Source organism: Dermochelys coriacea, chromosome 14 (genome assembly GCF_009764565.3).
Source record: "Dermochelys coriacea isolate rDerCor1 chromosome 14, rDerCor1.pri.v4, whole genome shotgun sequence".
Taxonomy (NCBI): Eukaryota; Metazoa; Chordata; order Testudines; family Dermochelyidae; genus Dermochelys; species Dermochelys coriacea.
Window position 1 is genome coordinate 22,944,956 of NC_050081.1, and position 15,728 is coordinate 22,960,683.

Here is a 15,728-nt window from a genome sequence, read left to right on the forward strand (position 1 = left end):
CAGGCTCTGGGCTCAGGATCAATTACACCATTCTAAAGGAAGTAATGGCACAGAACTGGGATTAGTTTCTGAATCGGCTTCAGGGAGGTTGTCAGGGTTCCCTCCCAACTCTGAACTCTGGGATACAGATGTGGAAACCTGCATGAAAGACCCCCTAAACTTATTTCTACCAGTTTAGGTTAAAAACTTCCCCAAGGCACAAATCCTTTCCTTGTCCTTGGACGGTATTGCTGCCACCAAGTGATTTAGACAAAGATTCAGGAAAAGAACCACTTGGAGTTCCTATTTCCCTAAAATATCCCCCCAAGCCTCTTCACCCCCTTTCCTGGGGAGGCTTGAGAATAATATACCAACCAATTGCCCTTAATAAAAGTACAGACCAGACCCTTTATTTTTAGGGCATGAAAAATCAATCAGGTTTCTAAAAGAAGCACCTCTATAAAATCAGGATGGAAGGTAATTTTACAGGGTGAGAAAAAAAGATTTAAAAAAAAAAACACAGAGTCCCCCACTCTAGGCGCAACTTCAAAGTTACAAAAAACAGGAATAAACCTCCCTCTTATTATAGGGAACATTCACAAGCTAAAACAAAAGATGATCTAATTTCCTTGCCTTTATTTACAATTTTTGTAATCTTAGATGCTTATTTCAGGTAGGGTTTTAGGACATGTTTTTTCCTGCCTGGTCCCTCTCTCTGTCCTGAGAGGGAACAACAAAGAGAACACAAACAAAACCGTTTCCCGCCCTCTCCCCATTTGAAAGTATCTTCTTTCCTTATTGGTCCTTTTGGTCAGGTGCCAAACAGGTTATTTGAGCTTCTTAACCCCTTACAGGTAAAGGAGGGATTTTATTCTACCCTTAGCTGTATGTTTATGACAGAGGTTCTCTTAGAAGAAGAAGAAAATGCCCCCATGTCAGCGACTAACAAAGAGAGGAGGAGAATGGGAGGCAGGAGAAAAGCTACATGAGAAGTTGGGGTTAGCAAAAGTTACTTAGAAAAAACCTTGAGGGATGCCACTCACCAGGCTGAACTTCTCCTTCACAGGTCCATAGTCACTCATTAGTTTGCTTTTCATATACAGTTTCAGGATATCACCACTGGAAGTGCCAACATAGAAGTAATTATCTTCTGCCATCTGAGGGAAGGTTTAAATAAGGAGATCAGGATCAGGTCATCTGTCTAGACATTTATTCAATGCCCATGATTGTGGTGTCTGAGTGGCTTCACTTCAGCATATTGCCCAGATTTTATTTGGGATGATGTGGGTAAAGTTTATGTTCAAACACACACACAATGTTCCAGAGCTCTGTTGAAAATTAAGACATTTTCCTAACTAAATCTTGTTAACATTCATAAGCAGAAAAGTGATTCCCAAGAGAGGAAATAATGCAACAGGACAGAGCCTGCTACATTATTACAAATGGTCTAGATCACCCATAAGTCTGCTTAGCTATATAGTTTCCACAGAAGAATACTTACCATAATACATGTGATTACTCTTTTCAGCTGCCCGGTTTGGCATTCTGTTGGCCGGATTTTTCTATTAGGTAGATCTAGTTCCCACACTCGAATAGTCCCACTGTAGCGAAAGAATACACACCATAATCAATTTTATATATGCAGGAATCTCTGAGACCTTCTAATACAGCAGTGTTCCAAAATGACATTTAGTATGTTCTGTCTGAGATCCCTAATCTTCTTAATATAGAAAGGAAAAAAGTACAATTTTAGAGAGGCAAAAAAAGGAACCTGTCCTTTTTATAAGGTTGGCTCTTGATAACTTCTATTGCACCACTTACACCCATGTTGACTTATCTGGTAGAAGTATAAACTATGCTCTTAGGGAACATGTAATGAACTAGACACCTGCCATTACTCAGAGACACATACACTGTGTGGCCCTGGTGGCTCAGGTTATTTCTGAGAAGAATAGGAAAGGGACTATCCACGGCATCCAAGACTATTTTCTAATACTGTAACTTCACAGGAGCCACCATATTATTTATTACCCATAAAAAACTACATTAAAAGAACATTCAAATTGAAAACTCAAGCACTCAAAAGTTAGGAAATACCAGAATGAAAGATGCCCATTAATTCAGTCCTTTTGTGCTAATGCATTATGGTCTTTAATTACATGTGAACATACTATTTTTTGCACAGGACTCCAGCATCATTCCTTCTATGGGGAATCATCATCAAGCAAGTCTGTTTCCATTGGGATCCCACAGGAATTGGTTTCTGGCCCTACGCTATTTAACATTTTTATCAATGACCTGGAAGAAATCTACAAATTTTATCAGTGGTGATTTAAGTTGACACAAAAATTGGGGGAGTGGTAAATAAAGAAGAGGATAGGTCACTTCCACCGAGCAATCTAGATTGCTTGGTAAACTGGGCGCAAACAACCAGTGTGTGTTTTAATACGGTGTGACAAAGTTCCTCCTATACCTTGGAGGGTCCTGCACTTATTGGAGGATTTGCTCACCTCAGAGGTTCACAGCAGCCCTCAGTTTGGCCACTTTCGTGGCTCAAATCTGCCGTTCACATGGTTATCCTCATCACTGGCCAGCATGGGGAAAAGGAAGAAGAACAAACCCCGCAGTCTCTGCTGATCCACCTAGTGGATCGGGGAACAAGCCAGAGACCTTCCTCTCTGGTGGAACTCACAGTCCAGGTCAACTCCTCCAGTATCAAGTAGGGAGTTGGGGGAATGGAGGGAACCCAGGCCCGCCTTCTACTCCGGGTTCCAGCCCAGGGCCCTGTGGATTGCAGCTGCTCTACAGTGGCTCCTGTAACAGCTGTGTGACAGCTACAATTCCTTGGGCTACTTCCCAAAGGCCTTCTCCCAACACCTTCTTTATTCTCACCACAGGACCTTCCTCCTGATGTCTGATAATGCTTGCACTTCTCCATCTTCCAGTAGTACACCTTCTTACTCTCAGCTTCTTGCTCCCAGCTCCTCACATGCATACCACAAACTGAATTGAGCTCCTTTTAAACCCAGGTGCCCTGATTAGCCTGCCTGTCTTAATTGAGTCTGGCAGCTTCTTGATTGGCTGCAGGTGTTCTAATCAGCCTTTCTGCCTTAATTGTTTCCAGAAAGTTCCTGATTGTTCTGGAACCTTCCCTGTTACCTTACCCAGGGAAAAGGGACCTACTTAACCTGGGGCCAATATATCTGCCTTCTATCACTCTCCTGTAGCCATCTGGCCTGACCCTGTCACAATGGTTACATGTAAATGTATATGTAACGTGACAGACCCTGGTCGTCGGCGAGCAGGATCGAACCTGGGACCTCAGTGCATGAGCCTCTACAGCATGAGCTAAAAGCCAACTGGCTGTTAGCTAAGGCTGTACAGCAGACTCATTTTATCTTGCTAAATGACCTCAGTGTCACTAGATGGGACAGAACACCACACCCAGAAGGTGTGTGGGTTATTTATACCCCTAGGAACAAAGAATGGAGGCCATACTTACAGGGAAGCAGGGACTCCGAAAAAGATTTGGGCAGGGTGGTGGATAATCAGATGAACAGGAGCTTGCAGTGCTATGCTGTGGCCAAAAGGGCTATCGTGATCCTGGGATGCATAAACAGGGAACTCTCAAGTAGAAGCGGAGAAGTTATTTTCTCTGTGTTTGGCACTAGTGCAACCGCTGCTGGAATACTGTCTTCTATTCTAGTGTCCACAAATCGAAAAGGTGGTGGATAAATTGGAGCGGGTTCAGAAAAGAGCCATGAGAATGATTAAAGGACTAGAAAACCTGCTTTACAGTGTCAGATTCCAGGAACTCAATCGATTTAGCTTAACAAAGAGAAGGTTACGGGATGATGGGATTAGTCTATAAGAATCTACATGGGGAACAAATATTTGACAATGGGCTTTCAAGCCAGTAGAGCACAATTCAATGGCTGGAAGTTGAAGCTAGACAAATACAGATTGGAAATAAAGTGTACATTTTTAATAGGGAAGGTAATTAACTATTGGAACAATTTACCAAGGGTTGTGGTGGATTCGTCATCACTAGCAATTTTTAAGTCAAGACTGGATGTTTTTCTAAAAGATACTGCTCTAGGAATTTGGAGGGCGGGTGGGGGGGAGTTCTATGGCCTGCCTTATACAGTAGGTCAGACCAGATGATCACAGTGGACCCTTCTGGCCTAGGAGTTTATGAATCTACTACTATCTTATGATCAGATCATAGGGCCACTACATAAGTGAAGAAAGAATGAGGATGTCAATCAGAATTGTTCTACCACCAAGGCACTGTAACAAGCAGAGAGCACGAGGGCCTAGGGATGTGTCACAGTGAGCAGTTTGCTTCTCCGTTTCGACCTCCTACTGGAGCGTACAGCCAGAGAGCTGTAGAACCAGAGCTGGAAGTATTTACAATGATAAAACAGCACAGTGCTACTGAAAAGGAATTGCAGCTTTTTCGCACCTCTTCCCTTCCCTACCCCTCATCGACCACTATCTTCAAGTCCCTTCATGTCACTCCACTCCTGTACTATCTCCCCCTCATCATGCACGCTTTGTTCCCTGAGCATTTAGTGCTCACTACATTTTAAAAACCCAACTCTAATTTCTAATTGAAAAACCCATCAGAACCAACAAGATGTGTGGATAGACTGACAAGCAAGTCCGTAATCTCCTCAATCTGCCTTCGTTGGTTATCACTTGCAGCGCTGTGTCTAAATCTAGGCTGAAAGAGCTTCAAGCAGGGACCCTCTCTTTCCTATGTTCTGTCAGCACACTTGGAGTGCCATTGCCATCATTTTCAGAAGCACCCACAATTCCCATTGATTTCAATGGCAGATGCAGATCTCTAGCATCTTTGAAAAGCAAGCCTTATACAAGTAATACTATATTTAAATGTGGAAATGTGACTGTTTTGCATCAAAGGGCTCTCTTATACTGTACGGGGTGATACCCTCACTGGCTGTGATATGCAGTAAAGAAAAAAATCCAGCAATCTCTGAGCTGTCACTGCTCCTGCATTAATATGCCATTCTTCAGAGCCATTTATCAACTACTCTTCTCGGGTAAACATTAGGAAGCAAATATTTTAACTGCTGCATGGAGAATGCTGAATACAAACCCCTGCCATTAGTAACAGAACTGCGTACATCAGTTCCCTGTGCACTGCTTTGAAAACACTCTTTGTGTGGAACAAGCAGAAATGCCTGTAAGGGACAAGCTGATGGATATTCATAGGCCCCTTGACAGTAATAGGAAAAAACGTTAACACTCCACATTGCTTAACTTTCCTTCAATCTAGGTAAACTGTATTTGCAGAAGGAAATAGCTTTGTGGGTTCCCCCCCTTCAACAGTTCTCTACTGTTGGCTAGACAAGAGACTTACTTTCCAGCACTAACGAACACCTCGTCTCTGCAGTTGGAGAATGCCAGGACAGTAGCATTTCCAGCACTACGGGCTGAAGCAGGGCTGCCGCAGATGGGATCTCTCTTAGCTATGCTCCATACAACCACACTGCAGGGAAAGAAGGGTTTAAAAAATAGTTTCAACTTGTTTAAATCATATGAAAATGTCACTAATCAATAGAGTGAGGCTATCTTCCCAAACGTTGCTAGATGAATCCAGGCTTGAGGCCACTTTCAGAGATCATAACTATGGAAAACTTTCACCCACACTTTCTGTACATAGATATATAGAATTGGAATTCACGTCCCTTGTTCATGAAGCAGCTTAACGGGTTTGTGCACTAGCCTTTTAACCTCTGTTGGCCAAGATTTTAATCGTGTTTTAGGTCATCAGTAGAAACTGATCTAATGGATCTCATCCTGTCTCCATTGTGACAGATAGGACAACTTCCTGCAATATCTTTTGGAGACCATATTGTATTAAGTGTATGAATGGGTTATGTATCACTCTGGACCAGGCACCGTATGAACGTCACAGAGGGAGGTTTACCACAGCTCCTCAGCTAGAATGTCATATTTCTGTCAAGGAATGCTACTGTAGTTACTGTTTTGTAGCTTCTCTTAAGGCTTTTGTGCCTTCCGTTATATGTACTGTCATTCTTCTCCTGGATGGAAGATACCTAGCTTGTCTGTATAAAACATCTGAAGAAAAAATCACAGCAGACAATACAGAACAGCCCAGTGGCTTTTATATAATATCACAGGTAAGGTTCTCCCATTACAGATCTGTCCAGGAAGTGAAAACAGCAGGGGAAGATTAAGGCAAATCACTCAAGGTATAACACCTCCAGACAGGTACCACCTCTTGGGGATGCTCACATATTCTGATTCAAACTGGATTCTCCAGAGACCAACATACAAAGAAAGGACTTTTGGATAAACAGCCCAAGCTTAAACTGACTCAAGACCAGCATTCTGGTTCTAAAACAAATTAACTTGTAATCATGGGGAAACCCCAGTTGTGGGTTTTGAAGGGCTAAAAACTTCCAAAGCCTTTAGCTTGGAGTTGGGGTGACCTCTGATAAGCTTTTTAGCATGTGTGTAGTTTCTTTTATTGTTTTAATATGTTTTCTCTGTAATGCTTTCATCTTAAGAATAAAGGTAATTGCTAAGAAGGAACTGTATTGTAACTTGTAACTGCTGGTCATATACTAGCCAGAGCCCTCGGAAAGCAGACAAAATGCAGGCACTGGTCTTTTAGGCAGTCTCGATTGTTGGGGATATGATAGCATAAATCACTGATATGTGCAGCCTTAAAAACACTGGTCAGAAGGGAGTGCTACATGGGTCTCTGCCTAGGAGAGGTGATGGCTGGAAGCTGGAAACCTTTGAGAGGGTGCCCTCAAGGGACCATGGAGGGGGAAATACAGGTGCAGTTACCCTGAAACTGTGACGCCCACCATAAAGACACTGTATCATTTCACATCTTTGGCTTTCGACTAGCCACGAGTGGAGTAGCATAGATGATGCAAGTCAGGAATCAGGTACAGTGTCAGAGCTGCACACAACTTGCCTTGAAATAGGGCCCAACCATGCAAACACTCAGTAAGCACCAAGGACAGCAGTCCTGATTGAAGTCAATGGGGCTGCTCCTGGTAGTAAGCATTACACCCAGTAATAAGTGTTTGTAGGACTGGGCCCTATGTCTGTTTCTCATCTGTGCTACAATAGTATTCCTCCACTTTCACCTCTTCTCAATTAACTCACAGTTTAAAAAGAAGTATATATTTCCCTGCGTGTATTCAAGTCTCCCTCTGTTATTTGTGTGCTCAGTTTACCATACAGTACAAACAGCATATTTCAAATAAAAACTAGATGGGATGTAACATGGCCCAGGGCAGAATTCAATGACGGGATATCTGCGGAGAGATGCACAGTTTTAGACATACGACTCCCATGAGAAGACCTATGCTTTCAATCCATTGCATAGCTCCGCAGAGAACCTCATCATTAAAGGCATGAATGTTTTTCCCTGCACTTATGACTGGGTGTTTTAGGTTCCATCCAATGACTGACGAGGACAGAAGCCATGTGCAGAGAAACCTGGAGCTGCCAGCTCCCCTCATTGCATGGGAATGTGACTGACAAATAATTCTGTCATGAGGGATGAGAAGGTGAGTGTGCTCCTGACAGTCTCTCTGGGCCAAATTCAAAGGTGAACCTATGCTGATGGAATTTATACCTTCTTCATGCCCATACGTTAAGCCAAACAGATTCCCTAAAACTCAGGCAATAAGGTTCAGAGGTGATGTGTCAGCGGCCTACATGTAAATTAGCGTGAATTACACTGTATATGAGAGAAGGTGCACAGTATACCAGCTTCGACTCCCCTCTGCGTTTTGGGCTGTGCTGGGAATCAAACTCACAATAGCAGGAGCGGAAGCTGCCAGCAGCATTTTTGCCGTCATTTATTTGGTCCTCAGACACGGGAAGTTTCCTTTTAACCTGGCCCTCTACTATGTGACCTCTTTGATGGGGGAGGAGGGAGATTCAAAATTTAATCTTGTTACCTGCCGTCGTCTTGGCCTCCCAGTGACACCAAGTAAAGGTCATTTGGAGAGAACGCCAGTTTTTCAATTTTCCCCTTGTGAAGTGACAGCCGAGCAAGCAGCTCCCTCTTCTTGTAGTCCCACAAAATTATATCTGCCTGGGGCCCAAAGAACATTAGTTAGAATATCCTCAGGTTCTTAGATGCAAAAGGTGCTTCTAAGTTAGGCTTCTTTCCAGCCCAGGACTCCATTTGTATGAATACTCTTCAAATTAGCCACACTAAGGCCATGTCTACACTAGGAGTGCTTTACCAGTATAGGAACAGAGGCATATAATACAAGCAAAGCTGCTCTTTGTACCACTATTGTAAAGCCATCCCCCCCCTTGAGCAAAATAAACTATACTGGCAAAAGGGCAGCTTTATACTAGGTGCTTCTGTCAGCCCAGCTATATTGGGCGGCTCTCACCTTTTCACACCCTTGACTGACATCATGATGCTGGTGGAAGTCATTGTGTAGACTTGGTCTAAAAGACTTCCCAAAAGAAAAGAAGGACTTCCCAGTTTAAGACTGTTTCATTTTAGAATCAGTGTAACATCAGGGACAACAGGACAAAGAGAGACAATGTACAAGATTGACAGGTCCAAAACTGGACATTTTAAAATACTGCGAGGTGCTACTGCCCCTTTCGTACAAGGATCTTAAGGTGCCCTACAAAGAGCAATTAATTAATGAATTCATTCATTCATTCCTGTGAAAAAGGCTAAGAAGGGCCAGATTTTCAAAGATCTTAATTGTCTAAACATGCAGTTAGGCACCTAGTGGGATTCTCAAAAGCACATAAGTGACTCTGAAGCCCAAGTCCCATTTTCAAACGTGATTTATACATTTAGCAGCCTAATAGGATGTAGGCGCCTAAGTAACTTTTGAAAATGGGACTTAGGTATTTTGGAAAATTTTACCCTAAGTAACTTGCTTAAGATCACATAGCAATTCGGAGGGAGATCTAAGAGTACCATAGCCATGCCTCCCAGTCCCCTGAAATGCTTTTCCTCTTCTAGCACTTTTCCCCTCAAAACAACAGCTTCAGTTATTGTTTAAAAAACAAGAACTCCCACTGCCAAAAGCTCAGCTCCGACGCAGTTAGCTTATCCTGATGTAGTTAAAAATAATAGGGCCTGCTGCTACAGCCTTTACTCACAGGCTTTGTGCTACTAAGTCAACAGAACTACACGCAAGACTACGGGCTGCAAGACCAGTCCTCTGAGGAGGAAGATTTCAATTTGATACTTACCCCAAGGTCATTATTAGAATTCCCCAAAAGTTACATAATCATTTAAAAAATGTTACTCACCTTGAAGCCCATGAAAGTGACCTGTCCAGAAGCAACATAACATCCACTCCGAGACACAGCAACACAGGAGACGTTGTTAGTGTGGCCGTGCAGGAAAGCTTGTGTGTTGTTGTTCAGGCCTTGAATAATTATGGTACATCCCAGAGGATAGATAAAGTGCTCCCGATCAGGATGGCAGATCAGACCAAAAGGTATATGCCCTACAACAGAAAGGGAGTAAGAGAGAGAATTCAGAGATTCACAGATTTTAAGGCCAGAAGGGATCATTAGATCATCATATCACAGGCTCTTAAATTACACCCAATTACCCCTGTATTGAGCCCAATAACTTATGTCTGACTAAGAACAACTTGCGTTTGGCCAAAGCATAATTTTCAGAAGAGAGTTATTCTTTAACTTCTAAATCAGGAAAGCATGATCAATGTTCCTACTACATTTTCCCCTATGTGTGGAATGGCTATCAGAGCTCAGGTTTATACCCTATGAGCACAGTCTCATCCTCATTCCAGAGGGAGGAAGGCTCGCCCAGTGGTTGGGACCCTAGCCTTGGACTTCGGAGACTTGGGTCCAATTCCCTGCTCTGTCAGATTTCCTTGTGACCTTGGGAAACTCACTTAGGCTGTCTGTGCCTCAGTTTCCCATCTGCAAAATGGGGATAATAGCACTGCCCTGCCTCACAGGGATGTTAGTAGGGTAAATACATTAAAGATTGTGAGGTACTCAGATGCTATGATGAGGGGAGCCAGATAAGTACAATCGATTCCATCGACCCCTTTGTTCCCTCCCTTCTTCATTTATTCCCTCTCCCACATTCAATCATCACCTCCCTTTTCCTACACTCACACCCTTTCATTATTTCCCCATGTTTCTCTCTCCGTCACAAATCCTCTCCTTTGCTCTCCCTTGAAATCCATGGAACCAAAAGTTCAAATCCAGTTCTTGGCCTTTCCCGTGTTCTTCGTGCTTTGTTCTTCTGAGGTAGATGCATGCATTTGGGGGTTGGCAAAGGGATCCCTGAATGTCTATAGTTTGTAAAGGTCCATGAAAGGAGTTCTGGAAACGTAATATCCCTTCACCAATATCAAAGTGCATCCACCTCTGGGGCATAGAGCTGGGCAGCCTAGAAGATAATGGGCACACTATGCAACAATGTGGGGAGAGGAGGTTTTGGACAAGAAGCTAGGGCAAACCCCTACTCTTATGATAAGTGCTTTGGGATTTTAACATCCATGCAGAGCACACACATGGAAGCTTAGTTTTAAAATTCTCATCAGGAGATGCACAGTAAACTGCACGAATTCTGTTGCATCCACCCAAGACCCATGCAGAACACAGGCAAGGCCAAGAACTAGATTTAAACCTTTGGATCTCAGGATTCCGAAGCTAAGGCCATTCCTCTGGAAACTAACATAATCTTCATTAGGATCATACCCTAGTCCAGACGTTATTGTTGATGTAGCATAGCAGGCAGGTGTGCCACTTTACTGACAGGTGCAAGAGATGCACCCCTGCCTTGAGGTTACAAAATCAAGACCCAAGACGACGAGCGATGATGAAGAAAACAGGCTGATGTGGGTGACAGAATGAGAGGCTGGGGTGGGGGGGGGCTTAGGTGAGGCCGGATGGGGGTGGGGTGACTTCATTGCTCTGCAGGCAATTCTGCCAGCCAGAGATGTCTTTAGTAAGTTAAAAGGAGTGGCAGGGTCCAGAGAGAAGACCTGGCAGGAGAGGAGCAACAGGGTGTGCATGGTACCCCAAGGTAACCCTCAAACACGCTGGACCTGCAGGCAGGTCACCGCTCCCCAGGGATGAGAGAGGAGCCTTTTATCAGAGATTGAAATAGATCATGAGATGAGCTCAGATTCCCCCACCAAACCCAGCCCTCCCCACTAGATCTCGCCCAGCTCCCCCCTCAGGGCCCACAACCTAGCCCCCCAGTACAGCCTTCCCCAATAGATCTCCCCAACCCCCCAATCAGCCCCCTCATACAGCCCTCCCCAATAGATCTCCCCCATCCCCCCGTCAGGACCCGCAGCCCAGCCCCCCAGTACAGCCTTCCCCAATAGATCTCCCCAATCCCCCACTCAGCCCCCTCATACAGCCCTCCCCAATAGATCTCCCCCATCCCCCCGTCAGGGCCCGCAGCCCAGCCCCCCAGTACAGCCTTCCCCAATAGATCTCCCCAACCCCCCACTCAGCCCCCTCATACAGCCCTCCCCAATAGATCTCCCCCATCCCCCATCAGGGCCCGCAGCCCAGCCCCCCAATACAGCCTTCCCCAATAGATCTCCCCAACCCCCCACTCAGCCCCCTCATACAGCCCTCCCCACTAGATCTCCCCCATCCCCCCCTCAGGGCCTGCAGCCCAGCCCCCCAATACAGCCTTCCCCAATAGATCTCCCCAACCCCCCACTCAGCCCCCTCATACAGCCCTCCCCACTAGATCTCCCCCATCCCCCCCTCAGGGCCCACAACCTAGCCCCCCAGTACAGCCTTCCCCAATAGATCTCCCCAACCCTCCACTCAGCCCCCTCATACAGCCCTCCCCAATAGATCTCCCCCATCCCCCCGTCAGGGCCCGCAGCCCAGCCCCCCAGTACAGCCTTCCCCAATAGATCTCCCCAACCCCCCACTCAGCCCCCTCATACAGCCCTCCCCACTAGATCACCCCCATCCCCCCTCAGGGCCTGCAGCCCAGCCCCCCAATACAGCCTTCCCCAATAGATCTCCCCAACCCCCCACTCAGCCCCCTCATACAGCCCTCCCCACTAGATCTCCCCCATCCCCCCCTCAGGGCCCACAACCTAGCCCCCCAGTACAGCCTTCCCCAATAGATCTCCCCAACCCCCCACTCAGCCCCCTCATACAGCCCTCCCCAATAGATCTCCCCCATCCCCCCGTCAGGGCCCGCAGCCCAGCCCCCCAGTACAGCCTTCCCCAATAGATCTCCCCAACCCCCCACTCAGCCCCCTCATACAGCCCTCCCCAATAGATCTCCCCCATCCCCCCGTCAGGGCCCGCAGCCCAGCCCCCCAGTACAGCCTTCCCCAATAGATCTCCCCAACCCCCCACTCAGCCCCCTCATACAGCCCTCCCCACTAGATCTCCCCCATCCCCCCCTCAGGGCCCGCAGCCCAGCCCCCCAATACAGCCTTCCCCAATAGATCTCCCCAACCCCCCACTCAGCCCCCTCATACAGCCCTCCCCACTAGATCTCCCCCATCCCCCCCTCAGGGCCTGCAGCCGAGCCCCCCAATACAGCCTTCCCCAATAGATCTCCACAACCCCCCACTCAGCCCCCTCATACAGCCCTCCCCACTAGATCTCCCCCATCCCCCCCTCAGGGCCCACAACCTAGCCCCCCAGTACAGCCTTCCCCAATAGATCTCCCCAACCCCCCACTCAGCCCCCTCATACAGCCCTCCCCAATAGATCTCCCCCATCCCCCCCGTCAGGGCCCGCAGCCCAGCCCCCCAGTACAGCCTTCCCCAATAGATCTCCCCAACCCCCCACTCAGCCCCCTCATACAGCCCTCCCCAATAGATCTCCCCCATCCCCCCGTCAGGGCCCGCAGCCCAGCCCCCCAGTACAGCCTTCCCCAATAGATCTCCCCAACCCCCCACTCAGCCCCCTCATACAGCCCTCCCCAATAGATCTCCCCCATCCCCCGTCAGGGCCCGCAGCCCAGCCCCCCAGTACAGCCTTCCCCAATAGATCTCCCCAACACCCCACTCAGCCCCCTCATACAGCCCTCCCCACTAGATCTCCGCCATCCCCCCCTCAGGGACCGCAGCCCAGCCCCCCAATACAGCCTTCCCCAATAGATCTCCCCAACCCCCCACTCAGCCCCCTCATACAGCCCTCCCCACTAGATCTCCCCCATCCCCCCCTCAGGGCCTGCAGCCCAGCCCCCAATACAGCCTTCCCCAATAGATCTCCCCAACCCCCCACTCAGCCCCCTCATACAGCCCTCCCCACTAGATCTCCCCCATCCCCCCCTCAGGGCCCACAACCTAGCCCCCCAGTACAGCCTTCCCCAATAGATCTCCCCAACCCCCCACTCAGCCCCCTCATACAGCCCTCCCCAATAGATCTCCCCCATCACCCCCTCAGGGCCCGCAGCCCAGCCCCCCAATACAGCCTTCCCCAATAGATCTCCCCAACCGCCCACTCAGCCCCCTCATACAGCCCTCCCCACTAGATCTCCCCCATCCCCCCCTCAGGGCCTGCAGCCGAGCCTCCCAATACAGCCTTCCCCAATAGATCTCCACAACCCCCCACTCAGCCCCCTCATACAGCCCTCCCCACTAGATCTCCCCCATCCCCCCCTCAGGGCCCACAACCTAGCCCCCCAGTACAGCCTTCCCCAATAGATCTCCCCAACCCCCCAATCAGCCCCCTCATACAGCCCTCCCCAATAGATCTCCCCCATCCCCCCGTCAGGGCCCGCAGCCCAGCCCCCCAGTACAGCCTTCCCCAATAGATCTCCCCAACCCCCCACTCAGCCCCCTCATACAGCCCTCCCCAATAGATCTCCCCCATCCCCCCGTCAGGGCCCGCAGCCCAGCCCCCCAGTACAGCCTTCCCCAATAGATCTCCCCAACCCCCCACTCAGCCCCCTCATACAGCCCTCCCCACTAGATCTCCCCCATCCCCCCCTCAGGGCCTGCAGCCCAGCCCCCCAATACAGCCTTCCCCAATAGATCTCCCCAACCCCCCACTCAGCCCCCTCATACAGCCCTCCCCACTAGATCTCCCCCATCCCCCCCTCAGGGCCCACAACCTAGCCCCCCAGTACAGCCTTCCCCAATAGATCTCCCCAACCCCCCACTCAGCCCCCTCATACAGCCCTCCCCAATAGATCTCCCCCATCACCCCCTCAGGGCCCGCAGCCCAGCCCCCCAATACAGCCTTCCCAATAGATCTCCCCAACCGCCCACTCAGCCCCCTCATACAGCCCTCCCCACTAGATCTCCCCCATCCCCCCCTCAGGGCCCGCAACCTAGCCCCCCAGTACAGCCTTCCCCAATAGATCTCCCCAACCCCCCAATCAGCCCCCTCATACAGCCCTCCCCAATAGATCTCCCCCATCCCCCCGTCAGGGCCCGCAGCCCAGCCCCCCAGTACAGCCTTCCCCAATAGATCTCCCCAACCCCCCACTCAGCCCCCTCATACAGCCCTCCCCAATAGATCTCCCCCATCCCCCCGTCAGGGCCCGCAGCCCAGCCCCCCAGTACAGCCTTCCCCAATAGATCTCCCCAACCCCCCACTCAGCCCCCTCATACAGCCCTCCCCACTAGATCTCCGCCATCCCCCCCTCAGGGACCGCAGCCCAGCCCCCCAATACAGCCTTCCCCAATAGATCTCCCCAACCCCCCACTCAGCCCCCTCATACAGCCCTCCGCACTAGATCTCCCCCATCCCCCCTCAGGGCCTGCAGCCCAGCCCCCCAATACAGCCTTCCCCAATAGATCTCCCCAACCCCCCACTCAGCCCCCTCATACAGCCCTCCCCACTAGATCTCCCCCATCCCCCCCTCAGGGCCCACAACCTAGCCCCCCAGTACAGCCTTCCCCAATAGATCTCCCCAACCCCCCACTCAGCCCCCTCATACAGCCCTCCCCAATAGATCTCCCCCATCCCCCCATCAGGGCCCGCAGCCCAGCCCCCCAGTACAGCCTTCCCCAATAGATCTCCCCAACCCCCCACTCAGCCCCCTCATACAGCCCTCCCCAATAGATCTCCCCCATCCCCCCGTCAGGGCCCGCAGCCCAGCCCCCCAATACAGCCTTCCCCAATAGATCTCCCCAACCCCCCACTCAGCCCCCTCATACAGCCCTCCCCACTAGATCTCCCCCATCCCCCCCTCAGGGCCTGCAGCCCAGCCCCCCAATACAGCCTTCCCCATAGATCTCCCCAACCCCCCACTCAGCCCCCTCATACAGCCCTCCCCACTAGATCTCCCCCATCCCCCCCTCAGGGCCCACAACCTAGCCCCCCAGTACAGCCTTCCCCATAGATCTCCCCAACCCCCCACTCAGCCCCCTCATACAGCCCTCCCCACTAGATCACCCCCATCCCCCCCTCAGGGCCTGCAGCCCAGCCCCCCAATACAGCCTTCCCCAATAGATCTCCCCAACCCCCCACTCAGCCCCTCATACAGCCCTCCCCAATAGATCTCCCCCATCCCCCCCTCAGGGCCCACAACCTAGCCCCCCAGTACAGCCTTCCCCAATAGATCTCCCCAACCCCCCACTCAGACCCCTCATACAGCCCTCCCCAATAGATCTCCCCCATCCCCCCGTCAGGGCCCGCAACCCAGCCCCCCAGTACAGCCTTCCCCAATAGATCTCCCCCAACCCCCCACTCAGCCCCTCATACAGCCCTCCCCACTAGATCACCCCCATCCCCCCTCAGGGCCTGCAGCCCAGCCCCCCCAG

At 49.8% G+C, this 15,728-nt stretch overlaps 1 protein-coding gene across 1 annotated transcript in view; it reads right to left on the reverse strand.

Moving 5' to 3' along the window:
- CFAP52 (cilia and flagella associated protein 52) overlaps nucleotides 1–9,555 on the reverse strand; it is a 31,789-nt gene extending 22,234 nt beyond the window's left edge. Inside the window, exons 1-5 of the mRNA XM_038371586.2 lie at nucleotides 9,289–9,555; nucleotides 7,956–8,092; nucleotides 5,366–5,494; nucleotides 1,481–1,580; nucleotides 1,023–1,136 (exon numbers count right to left, since the gene is read on the reverse strand). Coding sequence (XP_038227514.2) covers nucleotides 1,023–1,136; nucleotides 1,481–1,580; nucleotides 5,366–5,494; nucleotides 7,956–8,092; nucleotides 9,289–9,555 — 747 coding nt within the window. The remainder of the gene's footprint in view (nucleotides 1–1,022; nucleotides 1,137–1,480; nucleotides 1,581–5,365; nucleotides 5,495–7,955; nucleotides 8,093–9,288) is intronic.
- Nucleotides 9,556–15,728: the final 6,173 nt, after the last annotated feature.